Source organism: Bubalus kerabau, chromosome 12, assembly GCF_029407905.1.
Source record: "Bubalus kerabau isolate K-KA32 ecotype Philippines breed swamp buffalo chromosome 12, PCC_UOA_SB_1v2, whole genome shotgun sequence".
Classification (NCBI taxonomy): Eukaryota; Metazoa; Chordata; class Mammalia; order Artiodactyla; family Bovidae; genus Bubalus; species Bubalus kerabau.
In genome coordinates this window covers 90,966,004-90,983,254 of record NC_073635.1, presented here as the reverse complement: position 1 = coordinate 90,983,254, position 17,251 = coordinate 90,966,004, and the positions used below count along the sequence as shown (strand labels likewise).

Here is a 17,251-nt window from a genome sequence, read left to right as displayed (position 1 = left end):
AAATTTGCACAAAATAATTCCAAGAGCCTACAAAAATATGAAACAATAAGCAAATGGGACCTAGCTAAATGTAATCACTTTTGTATAGTTTTTGTTTCCTTTTTTAAGGAAACCATAAACAAGATGAAAAGACAACCTGTGGAATTAGAGAAAGCATTTGCAAATGACACTACTGACAGATGACTAACGTCCAAAACATATGACCAGCTCATGCAGCTTGATGTCAGAAACCAGACAGCCCATCAGAAAATGGGCCGAAGACCTAGACATTTCTCCAAAGACATACAGAGAGCCAGCAGGCACATGAAAAGATGTCCAACATTGCTAACTATTAGAGGAAAGCAGATCGAAACTAAACTATGCAAGACACAAGTTTTTTTTAGTTAAAAAACTGAAAACAGAACTACCGTATGATCCAGTAGTCCGAGTCCTGAGTGTATATCCAGAGAAAGCCGTCGTTCAATAAGATGCACGCGTGCTGTGTTCACTGCAGCAGGGTTTGCAGTAGCCAGAACACGCAAACAACCTGAAGCGCGCCAACAGATAAACAAGGTGTGTGCATATACACACACACGATGAACTACTGCTTGGCCATAAAAAAGAATGCAATAATGCCATTTGCAGAAACATGGATGGACCTAGAGATGGTCACACTAAGTAAAGTGAGTCAGACAGAAAATAATATACAGTACTGCTGACATGTGGAATCTAAAAAAAAAGATACAAATGAACTTACTTACAAACCAGAAATAGACAGACATAGAAAACAAACCGATGGTTACCAAAGGGTATAGTGGGGGAGGGGAGAGGGGTTAACATATGCGCACCACTATATATAAAATAGATAAACAGCAAAGACCTCTTGTAAGCACAGAGAACTATATTCAATATCTTGCAATAGCCTATAACGGAAGAAAATCTGAAAAAGAATGTGTGTGTGTGTGTGTGTGTGGGGACCACTTTGCTGTGAACCTGAAACATGTTGTCAACTAAGTATACTTCAGTTTAAAAACTGGTTTATAATATGACTATGTTTAGTATTGAGGCAAAAACCTTATTCACGCTGGTGGGGGCCACGCTGCTCCCTGGACCTGGACTACAGTGTGAGGGCGAGAGCAAGGAACCTGCCTGTAAAGGAAGCCAGCGAGGGGGACGGCCTCCACCTGGCGCCGAACACTCGCAAGCAGAGCTGGCTCTTGTGAGTGTGCAGCCTGAATCCATACCACACTCTGTGGTCTAGAAACCACAGTCCACGCACATGTATTAATGCAGTCCAGGGTTAGTGGTTTGTAACACCCGCCGAGGCAATGATGAGCCAGTCGAAAGCAATCCAGTCTTCTTCAATCTAGGTCTCAGGATTCTCCAGTATAGCATTCCAGGGAACTTGTGCTCAGAGGAGAAAAGGCACAGAGAACACAGGAGTAAAGCATCACATGCATTTCCCAAGATAAACAGTAGACAGCAGAATTAGACTTGCAGAGTTCGCAGAATGTCAGCTAACAAAGGTTAGTGAACACAGAGTAGTGAGAGACAAGATTGTAAACACCAGCAGGATAAGAAGCGATGAGGAGCACCTGAACCCATGTGAAAAGTTCAAATAGAATGTCCAGAAATGAAGATCCCAAAAACTGATATGAAAAACTCAGTGAATGAGTTAAATAGCTGATTAGACATAGCCGAAGGGAAAATTGGTAAACTGAAGGTATTACATTTGAAAGATACCCAGAGACATAAAGGGATGAAAGGGGTGAGAGAGGGTTAGAGACACAGAAGGTGGAGGGGTTGCTGGACACACCCCGTGGAAATTCCTAAGGCCAGAAGCCACTGAAAGGCCACAGGAAGGAGGCGGCGTCTCGATGCCGCTCAGCCCTCGAGGGGCCACACCTGGGGGCAGCACCCAGAGGCACAGGCCCAGACTCAGACGGCGGCTGCGAGGGAGGGGAGAGCACCCGGGAGGCCAGGAGGGCGTCGCCCCCAGGACAGGCCTCTGATGCGGACGGGCTCTGGGGCTCAGCCTTGCCCCCGAGGTGGCTGCGTGCCTTGCTGTGTCGTGGCCCTAACTCCCAAATCTCCTCCAGTAACCACCTTGGTGTTTGGTTGTTTGTTTGATAAAGTTGCTGTAGAATCAAAGAGCCCTGGTCTGGTCTTAACCCGACAGCCCGCAGGGTCTGGCGCCCCATCCAGGGGAGGTATAAGAGGGAGCTCGGCCGCCTGGGTGGGTCAGCCCACCCAGTGTGCTCTGTCCTTCCACAACCTGACGTGCAGCTGGAGCGTGAGGAGTGGAGCAAAGACACTCACCCCTTCCCTCCTTTCCCCGGCTTCAGGCTGGGCCTGCCTGTGCGGGAGTCCCCACGCCCTGGGGCTGCCGGACGCTGCCCACCCACGCGCTGGCTCACGGCTCCTGCCTTCCCTCCTGCACGTCTGGTGCAGGACCCGTGCTCACATGTCCTGGGGGACTCGCAGGGTCAGATGCCTCAGGAAGAACCAGCCTCTGTCCACCCCAGGCCACCTCCAGCAGGTGATTTGGGAATGGTTTCCGTTCTTCCAAAAGCAGCATCTTCCTGATGTTGCAAGTGGACTGGTTCACATTTAACTTCTTACAGCCATACTTTTTAATCATTTAAATGACAAGTCATCACTTCTTTACCTTTGATTTAAATGTTAAGGCTCTATGAACCTGGTCGTCAGGGTTGGGGCTGGATGGCTCCCTGCTCAGGGCCGTGGCGCGCCTGCAAGGCATCCTGGGGTCCCTGGGCTGGGGCAGATGGGGCTGAAGGCTGCCCGTGGAGGAACCCATCACCTCATCCAGTAAAAGGAGCATGTTGATGCCACGGGCACACACACACAAAGTGAAACAGAGCTCTTGAGGGGCTTCCCTCATAGCTCAGTTGGTAAAGAATCTGCCTGCAATGCAGGAGACCTGGGTTTGATCCCTGGGAAGCTCCCCTGGAGAAGGAAAGGCAACCCACTCCAGTATTCTGGCCTGGAGAACTCCATGAATTGTGTAGTCCCTGGGGTTGCAAAGAGTCGGCCACGACTGAGCGACTTTGACTTTCACTTCAGTGCTGGGTTTGTCTAGTCCTCTGCAGGAGTATTGCACGAAGTGGCCGCTCTTCATTTCCATTGGTCCACATAAGTGATCATGTTGAGAGTGACGCTGTCTGCTGCTCCCCGGGGCGGGTCGGAAGGGGCTCCTGCTCCAACCCTCGCCTCCCCCAGGGGCGGCTGTGCCAGGTGTGCTGTGCCTCCTGCCTGGACGCCCCTCCCTCCAGGCCTCGGCCATATGACTGTTTGGCCCTGCAGACCTGGCCCGGGGCCTGCCGCGTGCAAGGCGGGCACATCCTGCCCCCTTGCTGGGTTGTGTCTGTCAAGCAAGGAAGGCAGGTTACAAAGTTGCGTTCATAGTAAGATGCCTTTTTGCTTAAACCTTGGGATCCTCTAAAAACGACCTGGAGTGTGAGGACCTGAAGGCCAGTGTGGCTGTTATTTCTGAGCAGTGGGATCGCAGTGGCGGTTTGTTCTTTTGTTTGTAGGTATTGTCCTTTTACGTAATTAGAAGTTACTTAAATAACCGCTTTCTGGACCGCAGGGAGGAGGAGCTAGCGCATCGATTGGGCTGTAATTACAGAATCTCGGTCTGCTGCTCTTGCCAAGATCTTTCCCGAATGAAAGGCTGTTCCCTAGCCGGTGGGCGCGAGCTTCCGGTTTGCAGTCAGAGGGAGCGTGAGGGTCAGTGACTTGAGAGGGTCCTTCTGTTCCTTCCGAGAGATGCAAATTGCTCGGAAAATAGAGCTTTGTGTGATGGGAGTGACTAGACCCAGAAGGGCCTCCGCAGTCTTCCGAGGGAGAAGCTGTTTGGGGTTAGGGTGTGACGGGGGAGAGGAAGTCTGTGGTTTGAGGGGAAAGACGTCATTTTCTCAGATGTTTTTAATGAAAACCAAGTTGTTGACTAGAAAACACCAACTGACATTATGAGACTGTACAAATAGCATCTTCTTTGCTTGCGTTTTTCTCTCTAATTTCTCAAGTTAAAGCTTAAAATATTTTTGACATAAATGCAGGTCTCAGGTCCACACGTTCCATACCACCTGGAGTGGGTGTACCCCCACAGTCCTGGGGGGCTCTGAGAGGACCCCCCCACAGTCCTAGGGGCTCTGAGAGGACCCACCCACAGTCCTGGGGGGCTCTGAGGGGACCCTCCCTCCACAGTCCTGGGGGCTCTGAGGGGGACCCCCCACAGTCCTAGGGGTTTTGAGAGGATCCCCCACAGTCCCAGGGGCTCTGAGGGGGACCCTTTTCCCACAGTCCTGGGGCCCTGATGGGGACCCCTCCCCCCATAGTCCTGGGGCTGTCTGGTCCAAGGGGGGCCTGCAGCTCAGAGCATCCCCCCAGCACCTGTCTCCATCCTCCCTGAGCCCCTGAGTCTCAGGATGGGGGGCTTCTCTCTGAGCTCCCAGATGCCCTGCTGACCACAGTGTCCAGGCCCTGGCCAGGCCGGGACCCTGCAGGAGAGACCATGGGTGGACCCCGTGCACCCCTCTGAGGAGTCAGTCCCTCCGTGTGGGCCTGCCGGCCGGGCAGTCTGGAAGTCGGGTTAATGGGACCCCCCTGGGTTCCCCCAGGGCTTCCCAGGCTGCTGCCCCCTCACCCCCAGGGGTCTCACCGACACCCTCCTTCCCTCAGGGCCTTTCTGAAGCTTCTGGGATCTGGTGGCTTCAGTTGCTTTAGGAAATGTGGCCTAAAAGGACTGTCCAGATGTGACTTGTTGGTGAGAACACATGATTTCCCTGGGGGGTGTGGGGGGCCCTGTGTGGGGTGTGAGCCGGGTAGTGAACCCCACGTGAGCAGGGGCTTTCCAGGCGGGAAGACAGTCCAGGAGGGGAGAGGAGCTGCCCTGGCCACGGGCTCTGCCCACAGTCTCATGCAGATGTGAGCAGCGGCCGGAGGGATGCTGCTGACTGTCCACGTCCTCGTGTGTATGGAGCGGCTTTCTCTCCGGAAGCCGGCCCGCCCTGCGCTCTGGCTGTGACCCCCAACTGGGGGAACCTGAGCTTTTGGAGAGGGTCTGGGAGCCTCAAACAGAAGCCGTCGTAATGCACACTCGCAGACACCAAGGGCCATGCTGCCTGGCGATTTTAAAGGAGTTTAAAACCGTTTAGAGGAAGTACAAGAGGGACTCCAAAGAAGCTAGAAGGGGTTTCTGCTGCTTCTGGGAGCTGAGCGAGATCATGCCCGGGGTGGCCGGGCCTCCCAGCACTGGGGCAGCCTGCGGGTGGGGTGAGACCACCGCCCCGTAGCACTGTCCCTGTGGATGCCGTCACCTCCCTTCTTGACTCTTCTCCTGTAGATGCTTGGATACGGTGTTTGGCTTAATGAATTTCACTCCAGATTTTAGGGAATGGTTTAACCAATGCGTGATTATCGGCCAGACGCTGAGCTGTTTAATCTGGCTGGTGCCCTTTTTGGAGACCTGGCCCTACCTGCCTGGCTTCCGGCTCTCGCTGCTCTGCAGGGTGGTCCCGAGCCCACTTCTGGACCCCTGGGCTCTGTGTGGGCTGCCCTGGGGCGCATCTGGGGCTCACAAGAGACTCCCCTCTATTCCGTGGCTCCCGCCCTCCCCTCCCCCAGACCTGGGAAGCGGATGCCCGTGTTTGGACATAGAACAGCATGAAAGGGGAAAACCAGGTTCTTTTTCGAGGCTGGCCCTGGTGGGGGCGGGGCGGTGCCAGCCTGGCACAGTGTTGTGGGGTGGAGGGTGGGAAATGACTCTGCAGGCAGAGGGAGGTGGTTGCACATCTGGGCTCAGGGAAAGGGGAATCTGCTTTTGAACTTCTCCCTATAATTAGCAAGAAAGGCACTCTGGCTGACCTCAGGGCTGCCGGTATTAAGCCCTCTTCATACAGTGGTAGTTCAGGCCAACTGTCCCTGGGCTGCATGTTCCCTTTATCTGGAGAAGCCTGCAGCCGTGCCTCTACGACCCATGTGCAGAGATGCCTGGGCAAAGGTGCCAGCCAGGGGGCTCGGGCTGTGTGGCCCTCTGGGTCCCCCAGAAAGAAGAGACAGTCTTACAGGCACATGAGAAGGTCTCACCCTGCTCCCCACCATCCACAGCTTCCTCTATTTTGGAAAAATGCTTCCAACTCTGTCCCTACGAAGAGACACTGTGGGCTTCCCCTTGACCAAGAGGGAGTGGCCTGGACCATGATGGCCCAACCCTGTGCTCACCTCTGAGGACTGATCCCCCTAGGATGACACCCCAGGACTGACGACACCCCGGCCCCGGCACCCCCAGGACTGGGGACGTGGCTCACAGAGTCTAACGCTGTCCCTCTGTCTCTGTCTAGCCCTTTCTATGGAGAGGACTTCTACTGCGAGATTCCGCGGAGTTTCCGTCACCTGTCCTTTTACATTTTTGATCGAGATGTTTTCCGGAGGGATTCCATCATAGGTAGGTCCCTACTAACCAACCAGGTGTATTCTTCATTTTCTCTGCCTCTTCTGAACGGGGACTTGTTCTGGAGGAACTGGGACATCTACTGGACACCCCATCTGAGCCAGTGAACTGCGCCAGCATCTCGCCTGCCCTTGCTGGCTGTCCCAGTCTGGCCATCAGCAGGTGCGGGGCAATGCCCCATGAGCTCATGGAAACACATCAGAGCCGTCCATCAGGGCTAGAGTGGGGTCCCTGGCCCTGCCCCCAAATGACTCCCAAGGGCTCCTCCAACCACCCCATCCCCTGCCTATCCCTAACACCCAGCACCCACCTATGGGGGGGCTGTTTTCAAGGTGTTGGGGTGCTCTCAGAAGGGTTGAGGTACTCTCAGAGGTGTTGAGGTGCTCTCAGGGGTGTTGGGGTCCTGCAAAGGATGTTGGAGTGCTCTCAGAGGTGTTGGGGTGCTCTCAGGGGTGTTGGGGTGCTCTCAGATATGTTCAGCAGCTCTCAGAGGTGTTGAGGTGCTCTCAGGGGTGTGGGGTGCTCTCCAAGGTATTGGGGTGCTCTCAGATATGTTCAGCGGGTCTCAGAGATGTTGAGGTGCTCTCAGGGGTGTGGGGTGCTCTCAGGGGTGTTGGGGTGCTCTCCGGTGCATTGAGGTGCTGCTCTTCAGGGTGTTGGGGTGCTCTCAGATATGTTCAGTGGCTCTCAGAGGTGTTGAGGTGCTCTCAGGGTGTTGAGGTGCTCTCAGAGTTGTTAGGGTGCTCTCAGGAGTGTTGGCATGCTCTCAGGGGTGTTGGGGTGCTCTCAGGGGTGTTGGGTGCTTTTAGGGGTGTTGAGGTGCTTTCAGGGGTGTTGGGGTGCTCTCAGGGTGTTGAGGTGCTCTAAGGGGTGTTGGGGTGCTCTCAGAGGTGTTGGGTGCTCTCAGAGACGTTAGGGTGCTCTCCAGGGGTTGGGGTACTCTCAGGGGTGTTGAGGTGCTCTCAGGGGTGTTTGGGTGCTCTCAGAGGTGTTGGGGTGCTCTCAGGGGTGTTGAGGTGCTCTCAGGGGTGTTTGGGTGCTCTCAGAGGTGTTGGGGTGCTCTCAGGGGTGTTGGGGTGTTCTCAGAGTTGTTGGGTGCTCTCAGGGATGTTGAGGACTCTCAGAGGTGTTCAGGGGCTCTCGGAGGTGTCAGGGTCCCAGATGCACCAGCATCCTGGAGATAGCGAGGCCCACCTTAAATGGGGAGCAGCCCAGAGCTGCCCGTTTGGTGGGTGCGCCTTTGTCCCAGGAAAGCCCCATCAGTTCCCTTGGCCCCAGAATTAGACCCGAGCCCCCACAACACGGGCTCAGCTGTAGCCTCAGGATCCAGCTGATCATTGGTGGCCTGGCTGCTCCTAGCGGGCGCAATCTCAGTGCTTGCTCTGGGGCAGAGCAGTGGACTCTGACAGCCCCTGACCCTTCAGTCTCCTGCCCGCTCCTGGGGCGCCCAGCTAGCTCCACTCACCACCCACATATGACCAGCCAAGGGTGTTTGTGTCCAGGCCAGTGGCCCTCAGAAAAGGTCTGAAGGCAGCGCAGGCGCTGAGGCCCTTTAAGGAAGCGTCTAGCGGAGTTCCCAGCACATGGACCAGAGCTGCTCTCGCGTGTCAAGATGCAGATGCTGGTTACTGGGTCTGGCCAACAAGCCGCATTTTTGGAAACTGCCGAGTTTTAAGTAGAGGTCACCAGGGTTTGTTTGACAAGTGCATGGCCTGGATCACACAGGAACTCAGGCAATTCATAACTTGACTTGTTTAAGATGGAGCTGTGGTTGGGCTGCCAGCAGGACCTTTAACTCTTGATCCGGAAGGTTTTCCATGTGGGGTAGGCAGGGGACACTTTCATGACACTCACCCTGTATGCCTGGCTACCTTTGCCCTAAGGATGGTGCCCGAATGAACCCTTAGCAGCTGTCAAGCCCTGGTGGTTCCTCCTCGAGGCCAGACATGGGCTCCAGCCCCTACTGAGAGGTGCCTCTGTCTGGTGCCTCCTGGCCTGGAGCCCCCCTCAGGCCCTTCCCCAGTGCCCACATGGCTACCACTGTTGGCCAAGACCCTGGTCAGCAAGGGGCTGCCCCTCGGTGCATGCTACGTCCACCGTCACTGTGGGAGCAGCTCTTTTGTGTCCACCGGACCTCACTTCCCGTGGCCTTGGGCTCCCTGCTCGGTGCTGGGGTGTCTCTGTCCAGCTGCTGCTGGACACACCGGGGTTTGTTCAAGGAGGAAAGGGAACAGAGCGGTGGGTTTGGAATGTGATGTGTTACCTGATGGAGCAAAATGCCAGGCTGGATGAAGCACAAGCTGGAATCAAGTTTACTGGGAGAAACATCAATAACCTCAGGTATGCAGATAACACCACCCTTATTTCAGAAAGCAAAGAGGAACCAGAGTGCCTCTTAATGAAAGTGAAAGAGGAGAGTGAAAAAGCTGGCTTAAAATTCAGCAAATTAAAAAAACGAAGATCATGGCATCGTGTTCCATCACTTCATGGCAAATAGATGGGCAGACTTTGACAGTGACAGACTTTATTTTTGGCTCCAAAATCACTGCAGATGGTGACTGCAGCCATGAAATTAAAAGACACTTGCTCCTTGGAAGAAAAGCTATAACCAATCTAGACAGCATATTAAAAAGCAGAGACATTACTTTGCCAACAAAGTTCCATCTAGTCAAAGCTACAGATTTTCCTGTAGTCATGTATGGGTGTGAGAGTTGGACCATAAAGAAGGTTGAGCACCAGAGAATTGATGCTTTTGAACTGTGGTGTTGGAGAAGACTCTTGAGCGTCCCTTGGACTGCAAGGAGATCCAACCAGTCCATCCTAAAGGAAATCAGTCCAGAATATTCATTGGAAGGACTGATGCTGAAGTGGAAACTCCAATACTTTAGTCACCTGATGTGAAGAACTGACTCATTGGGAAAGACCCTGATGCTGGGAAAGATTGAAGGCAGGAGGAGAAGGGGACGACAGAGGATGAGATGGTTGGATGGCATCACCAACTCGATGGACATGAACTTGAGCAAGCTCCGGGACATGGTGAAGGACAGGGAAGCCTGGCGTGCTGTAGTCCATGTGGTCGCAAAGAGTCGGACATGACTGAGCGAGTTGAACAACAAAGATGTTTATTAATCATTCTGTTTAAGGCACCTGCTATTTTTAAAGATAACTAGCAAAAGCATGGTTTAGCAATTCCTGGTGGCTTTAAATTGGGATGTGTCAGGGTACAACCAGATTTAGAGTTTTCAAAATCGTTCTCACAGCCATAAAAATAAGAGGCTGTCTGATCTCCAGGGGTAATTTAAAGTTATGACTAGCAATTATGTTGTTACCAGGATGAGAAACCACATTCTAGGGTATAAATTTGTGTCACAGAAACGAGCACTGTGTCACCGGCTTCTCACGTCTGCCTGTGATCTATGGCGCAGCACCCGGCTCTGCCTGTGCAGCCCCCGTGTGGCCCCCGCGGGCCGGGTCCCGGGCGCCCCAGGGCGGGTGCGGAGATGCTCGTGTGAGTGGTGGAGGTCATGCCGGGTCAGGGCCACCGGCTCTGGGAGGGTGGCTGGTGGGGCCCCTCCCACCGTCTCCCACCTTTGTCGCGGGGAGGGCGTCCTGCAGCTTCTCTGTGAAAGGCGGGGTTTGCTGTGAGCCCTGGTCCATAGGCCCATTTCCTGAGCTGTAGTCTGTGCACTCTGCCTGTTGCAGGGCAGTCGGCTTTTGCCCACTCATCACCAGATGGGGGTGGGGTTGTGTCCAGTTTTTTGTGACTGTGAACAAAGCCGCCCTAAATTTTCTTGTCTAGGTCTTTGTGTTGACAAATGGTTTTATTTCTCTTAGAAAATACCTAGGAGTGAGATTGCTGGGGCATTCTGTAGGCTTTAGAAGACAGCACAATTTGCCATCCCGAATAGGCCACTTTGGCATTAGGAATTGTTTGAGCTGAAGGCAGTTGAGAAGAAGCAGACACATGGAAATCTCTCTGCCCTGCAACCTGGGACAACTCTAGACCCCGATCAGCCTGGAGGCGACCCCCGAGGAGCCCACGTAGCAAGCCCTCTGAACCTCTGCTGCTGCTGCTGCTAAGTCGCTTCAGTCATGTCCGACTCTGGTGCAACCCCATAGACGACAGCCCGCAGGCTCCGCCATCCCTGGGATTCTCCAGGCAAGAACACCGGAGTGGGCTGCCATTTCCTTCTCCAATGCATGAAAGTGAAAGGTGAAAGTGAAGTTGCTCAGTCGTGTCCGACTCTTAGCGACCCCATGGACTGCAGCCTACCAGGCTCCTCCGTCCATGGGATTTTCCAAGCAAGAGTACTGGAGTGGGGTGCCATTGCCTTCTCCGTCCCGCTGAAACTCAGACTCCCTGAAGCTCCTCCTTTGTGTCATCACTCCTCTGAAAATCCCTGACCATTGTTTTAGGTGGAGATGCTCCGAGTTGCTGCCGTTTCCTGGAGTTACTCATCGCCAGGCTTCCCCTCATGTATCTGAGATACATGTCAACAAACCTGTCTGTTTTTCCCTGGTTAATTTTTCTTTCGTTACAGAGGCCAGAGAACCTGAAAGAGAAGGAGAAAGATTTCCATCCCGTCAGTATTTGCCTCTGTTAGAGACTGACACTGCTTTCCTCATGCGCCGTTTTGAATTCTCTCCAGCACTCGTGTCTTCTTTTATTTTCAGTTCATTTTTCCCATTCTAATATGTGTGTCGTATCTTACTGTAGTTTTTACTGCTTTTTCATAATGAAGAATTATTTGGGCATCTTTTCATGTTCTTATTTACCATCTATATCTCTCCTTTGGTAAATTGTTCAAATCTTTGCCCTTTTAGTTGGGCTTTCTTGTTGAGATTTTCAGTTTTTAAACTGTGTTCTGGATACAAGCCCTTTATCAGATGTGCACTTGCAGATATTTCCTTCTAGCTTCTGACTTGTCTTCTTATTTTCTTACTAGTGTCTTCTGAAGAGCAAAAGTTTTTAATTTTTATAAACTCCAGTTTATAAAAACTTTTTCATAGTTTGTATTTTTGGTGTCATATCTAAGAATTCTTTTCCTACTCCAGGGTTGCGAAGATCTTCTGTTTTTCTTCTAGAAAGTTTTTGGTTTTAGTTCTTATATTTAGATCTATTTCAAGTATATTTTGCATGTAGCAAGATTTGTTTTTCTCCTTATAGATGTCCAGTTGAATTTCCTTAGCATCTTTTGAGAATCGATTGACTTTACACGCATGGGTCTAGCTGTGGCTTCTGTATTCTGTTCCCCTGGTGTGCACTCCTTTCCTCACACCAACATCACACTGTCTCAAATCCTGCATCTTCACAGTAAGTCTTAAATCGGTCCTGTGAGCTCATCAGCTCTGTCCTTTTCCAAACTTGTTTTGCTATTTTAGGTCCTTTGAATTGTCATTTACATTTTTGATCCACTTCTCAGTTTCTAAAATAATTGAGATTACATTGATCTGTAGATTAATTTGGGGAGAATTAACACTTTGAGAAAATTGAGTCTCAGACCCTCCAGCATGGCATGTCTCTCCACGTCCTTGGGTCTTTAATTTCTTTCATCAGGGTTTTGTGATGTGTTTTCAGCATACACATCTTGCACGCACACACGCTTATGTGTGGGGAGTGTGTGTATATGTGCATGCGTGTGTGTGTGTGTGTGTGTATTTATATACATATACCCCTGTGTTCATGTCTTTGGTGCTGTAGACAAAGATTTCTCTGTAGTTCACCAAAAGCTCAGCCGTAAAACCACCATTTTTTGGGTGTGTTAGTGTCTTTGCAATTCCGGTTTCCACTGTCATTGCTTCTGTGCACAAATAGACTTGATTTTTACGTACTGACTTTGTATTCTGTGGTTTTGCTAAACACAGCTACTCTACTAGCTTTTCCTGTAGATTCTGTAAGCAAAGCCTTCTTTCTTCCCTTCACGTCTGCAGGCCCTCGTCCTCTCTCTGCCTCCATGCGCCTGCGGGACACCAGGGGAGCAGCAGCGCCGAGAGCGTCTCTGCCCCCGCCTGTCTTGGGGAAGCATCCAGCTGTCCCTCCTTAGTTGCCGTCCTGAAGGTGCCACCCTCGGCTGCCCACCTTCCTGCGCCCTCTGTACCATCCCTGTCCCCCCGTCACATGCCCCTTCTTGAACTGCCTGACGTGCTTCTCTCTTCTGAATAGACCCCAGCAGGTATAGTGCCACCAGAGGAAATAACACACGGGGGTTTTAGTGGTGGAAAGGCTGTTGCGCCTTTCCTCCTAAGTGGGTCCTGAGTCTGTCCTCCTGAGTGGATGAGGCCCAGGGGATACAGTGACCTGATGTCACCCAGATCAATCAGCGAAGCTACGGATTATGACACGTTGGGCACATTTACGTGGTTTGCAGGTCAGTTCTCCCAGGACAGCCTTTGGAAGCACTGCCTCTGCCGTGTAAAGAGTGCACGTCCATATGTTCTGGACGTGGTCAGCCTCCAGAAGGACAGGCTGGCAGCTGGTGACAGAGGTGACCCCACGGTGGAACCTGTGTAGCAGGGGAGAGACAAGCTTATTCTTGGCTGTATTTTATATCCTTTTGGATGTTTCAGATTTTATTCTGTGTTTCTGTATTACCCACTTAAATCTGAATTAAGCACTTCCAAAAATAAAGAGTAGTACTGATGTGTAAGTCATAGAAGTCATTTGAGTATTAAATATGTGACTGCTCCCTACTCCAGTAAAAAAAAAACCATGAAAACACTGTGGTTACTTAAAATCTCAAACTTCAAATGTAGCCCTCCTACCCAGCTGAACTAATTATGGAGTCTGAACATTTCTTTATCCCTTTTCAATGAAATGTGTTGCCCAATTCAATTCCAAGAAATATTTGTTTCTTGTGGCTTTATGCACGCAAGACTCAGTCATATTCCCATCAGGGAGAAGGGTAGAGTTTTGTAGGAGCCCAGCGGAGAAGCAGCAGTCTTCTCCTGGGGGCTGTGCCTGCTGACAGGTGTCAGAGGTGGGGGAGCCCACGTCAGGCCCTGGCGAGATGCCCCCCAAAACCAGGCAAGGTGGTAGGGGAGGAGCCTGGGGTGGGTCGCTGATGCTGATTGAGGAAGGCCCTCCTGGCTGTGACTTGCGTCCTCTGCTCTCCTGCGGCCTGCACTCTGCGGCAGCCTCTGCTGCTGTGTGCCTTGTGCCCTCTGCCTCCTTGCTGGCATGGGCTCCTTATCCGACTCTGAGTGCCATGGCCTCAGTGCCCTGTGAGGCCTGTGGTGGGCAGGATTCGGCTCTGCATGGCCAGAGCTGAGCCAGCGAGGTCGACGTGAGCAGGGATCGGTGCTGACCCTTGGAGCCAGGTGTGCTGCGTCCACTGTGCACGTGGACAGAGGGCTGGCCTTGAGCCGCCGCATGTGATGGTGGGAGGTGAGCGGAGGCCTGTGGTGGACGTGCTGACATGCTGCGGGGACAGCGGGCAGGGGAACAGGCAGGGGATGGCGCCGCAGCCCCCGGCTCTCGGGATGGCATGTCCCTGTTTCATTTCTAACTTCCTGGCTGTGCCCGGCAGGTGCATCTGTCGATGTCTGGAGTCCAGAGTGTGAAAACTGTGGGGCAGAGACCTTGTCTCACCTACCTGGGTACTCTGACTGCCCTTGCAAAACTAGACAGAAGACAGACCAACAAGAAGAAACAAGCATTTTCAATTCCTCTTAAAGCGCATGTGGCGGGGAGACACCTCAGCGATGAGGAGGAGCTGGTGACGTGGGCCAGCAGCACAGCTTAGGGAAGGGACGGCGGGTTTTGGAGGAGGGTCGAGACGAAGGAGGGGCTGCGGAGAGTGCGGGACCCTCTGGGGCTGATGCCTCCTCGCTGCTCTGGCTCCACCACCTGTATTGTGGGTGCATGTCCTGAGCCCCCAAGCCCAGCAGCAAGGCGTCCTTCTCCTCCAACCTCCCCCTACCTGGCGGATGGGACCAGGCCCCAGCGAGGCCACCGGCAGCTCCCAGGGGAGCCAGAGAGGAGGGCACATCGTGGGAGAGCCTGGTGGGACGGTGTCTGGGAGAAGCATGAGGCAGAAAGACGGGAAGGCAAGGCGCCTGACGAGGCAGGAGGCCCGGAGCCTCGCAGGACAGGCTGCCTGTTCAGTGACCGAGCCGCATCAGCGACCTGCCGCCTGCCCCCCAGACAGCTGCTGGATGAAGCAAGGGGACAGAAGCTTTGGGGACCCACGAGGCAGGCCTCCCTGTGAGGCTGCCAGTGCTTCTGTCTCGTGGGAGCCGGCACGTATCTTTGCAGAAGCCCGAGATGGAGCCCTCCTCCTTGGAGAGGAGGACTGTGTGTCCTGGGTGAGGGCAGGGCTGGCCCGCCAGCTCCGGGCTCTTCAATAGTGTCGTCTTTGGTGACGAGACTGTGGTCCTGAGTTAGGCTGTGTCCTGAGCTCCAAAAGGAAGCAACTGAATTTTAAAAACGTTTAATTTTATGTTGTCCTTTATTGCTCCTATTTCCATATGTGATTTACCGTGTATTTAGGACATGTGTGTACATGTGGATCGTGTGCACACACGCGTGTACAGGGTGCTCACGTGGCCAGGCTCCCCCTCCCCTCCTCTGGTGGACAGTGTGGTCCCCGTGCTCAAGGCCACGGAGTGTGGGGAGGTGGGCAGCCTGGTGCCCTCTGTCACTACAAGCTGGGGGCACGCGTCTGCTAACTGCCCATGCGCTTTCCTGGAAAGAAAAAGGTGAATGAACGATGCATGATGGTTGTAGATATATATTAAATACTACGATTCTGTACCAGGTAATATACATCACACATGTGTATTTATGTGTATGTTTTCACTGACGTTCTGACTCCTCAGTACCAAGCCTGTGTCAGGAACGTAAAGCTGTTGAGAGTGGGCATCCTCAAACTTTGGGACCCTAGGAGTTCCCTGCAGACTTTGTGGAAGTGCAGATTCCAGGAGGAACTCCTCTGGAGATTCCTCCACCCCGGAGGCTGCTTTCTCATCTGAAACAAGCCCGGGAACTTGCATTAGGAAGCCCTGCGGCTGTTTGGATGTAGGGGGCCCATGATCACACGTCGAGAGACACTGATTCGTAGACCCAGGCAGGTGATAACCGGCTCATTCCGCAGGCCTGACAGGAACACGTGTGCACACATGCTACATAAGCTAAACACACACATTCACACACTGTGTGAACCGACTGTGCGTGCTCCCATGAGCTAGGTGTGCACACGCGTGAGTTCTAAGCGGCAGCTCATACAAACACACACACACACACACTAGATGTGCACACGTATGAGTTCCCAGCCATGGCTCATGCAAGCGCACACACTTCCAGGGTATCTGCGGCAAAGTCCTCAGCAGACACCAGCCACCACGTGCCACAGCATGGATGTTGGGGCAGGAGGGGCTGTGACATGGCTGCCTTGGGTTCCTATCCCCTCACCCCATCCCACACCCTGCCCCGGGCCCGGGCAGCACCCCTGGCAGAGCCGCCCCCCGATCTGCAAGATTTCCACCAGCTGCCCCTGAGCCACAGTCTGGGTGACATGGGAGGAGGAGCCCGTCCAGGCCAGGCTGTGTTCAGGTGGACGTGGCACTTCCAAGACAAATGTGGCCTCTGTGACCTTACCGCATTGTCCGTCTCCCAGTGCTCTATCCTGGGTTTCGGTCTGAGATGACTGACGCTGATAGTGGAGATCCTGCTGGCCGGGCCGGTCGGGCGGGCAGATCGGCCCCTCATGACTGGTCTCCTCTGCATTGGTCTTCCAGGAAAGGTGGCCATCCAGAAGGAAGACCTGCAGAAGTACCACAACAGGGACACGTGGTTCCAGCTGCAGCACGTGGATGCTGACTCCGAAGTGCAGGTGAGGCTCACGGAGCCCACGCGTCCAGGTACCTCGGGGTGAAGGAGACCTGAATGTGGCTGGAGAAACAGATGCAGGATTCTGGCCTTCAGCGGAAACAGGGGTTAGCAGACTGTCCCCTGGGTGTGTCCTCCTGGGTGGTTTGTTTTGTTTGTTCCATCGGTTGCTGTCAGACTTAGTTGTGCAGCTTAAAAATGTAAAATGCAAAAGAACGTAACAGATAATTGAATATAGAAAGAGAATAAGGTGAGAAAACCTAAGGCTGTGGGCCTCTATCTACTGGAGGCGCCCACGCATGTTCTGGCTCCCTGCCCCAAGAAGGACCGAAGGGGTGATGAAGGGCCTGTGGCCTGAGCGTCCACAGGGCCCACCCGGTGCCCCAGCCATGTGTTAACTGGGAGTGCCACCTTGACGAGGCCCGGGGCTTCCCCCCAGCAGGGCTGCTGCCTGGGTCCAGGGTCCAGGAGATGCTCGTCGGGGGGCCTGCTTGCATCTTCTCTTCCCTGGTGACCCTGCCTGTGCTCCTGGTCAGCCTGTCCCCGAGCCCAGGCCATGCCTGGTTCCAGGACCAGAGCCTCTGCCAGCAGCATGGCAGCCTGGGGCCTGCACTGAGCTCAGCAGAGCGTGGCCCTGGTGCTTTGGGCCTCGGCTTCCTCCCCATCACGTCGGGTTTTATAAGCAGCAGGATCACGGACCGAATCCTCTGGGGGGCCCTTGAGCCCTTCCCGGGGGTCAAACAGCAGGGTCATGGACCAAATCCTCTGGGGAGCCCACGAGGCCTTCCCGGGCTCCTGGCCCAGTGTCCACATGCCTCCTCGTGGGCCCAGGGCCTCCACTGAGCTTGGAGCTGTGTGCCGGGGCTCAGGATTTCTGCTGTGGACGCCTCGTGACCACTGGGGCCACGCCCAGCCTGTGACAGGGAGATGGCACATGGGTGCGTTTGTGGTGAGGGTGCTCACGCTTGGTC

The 17,251-nt window shown here is 53.6% G+C and overlaps 1 protein-coding gene across 3 annotated transcripts in view; it reads left to right on the top strand.

Moving 5' to 3' along the window:
* The window catches only part of RASA3 (RAS p21 protein activator 3), an 82,820-nt gene that overhangs the window by 36,012 nt on the left and 29,557 nt on the right, over positions 1-17,251 (top strand). For 2 of the 3 annotated variants that reach the window (XM_055543086.1, XM_055543085.1), the window contains exons 3-4: positions 6,345-6,448; positions 16,190-16,284. In XM_055543086.1, the coding sequence (XP_055399061.1) occupies positions 6,345-6,448; positions 16,190-16,284 (199 nt within the window). The remainder of the gene's footprint in view (positions 1-6,344; positions 6,449-16,189; positions 16,285-17,251) is intronic. The other variant, XM_055543087.1, reaches the window with a different exon arrangement.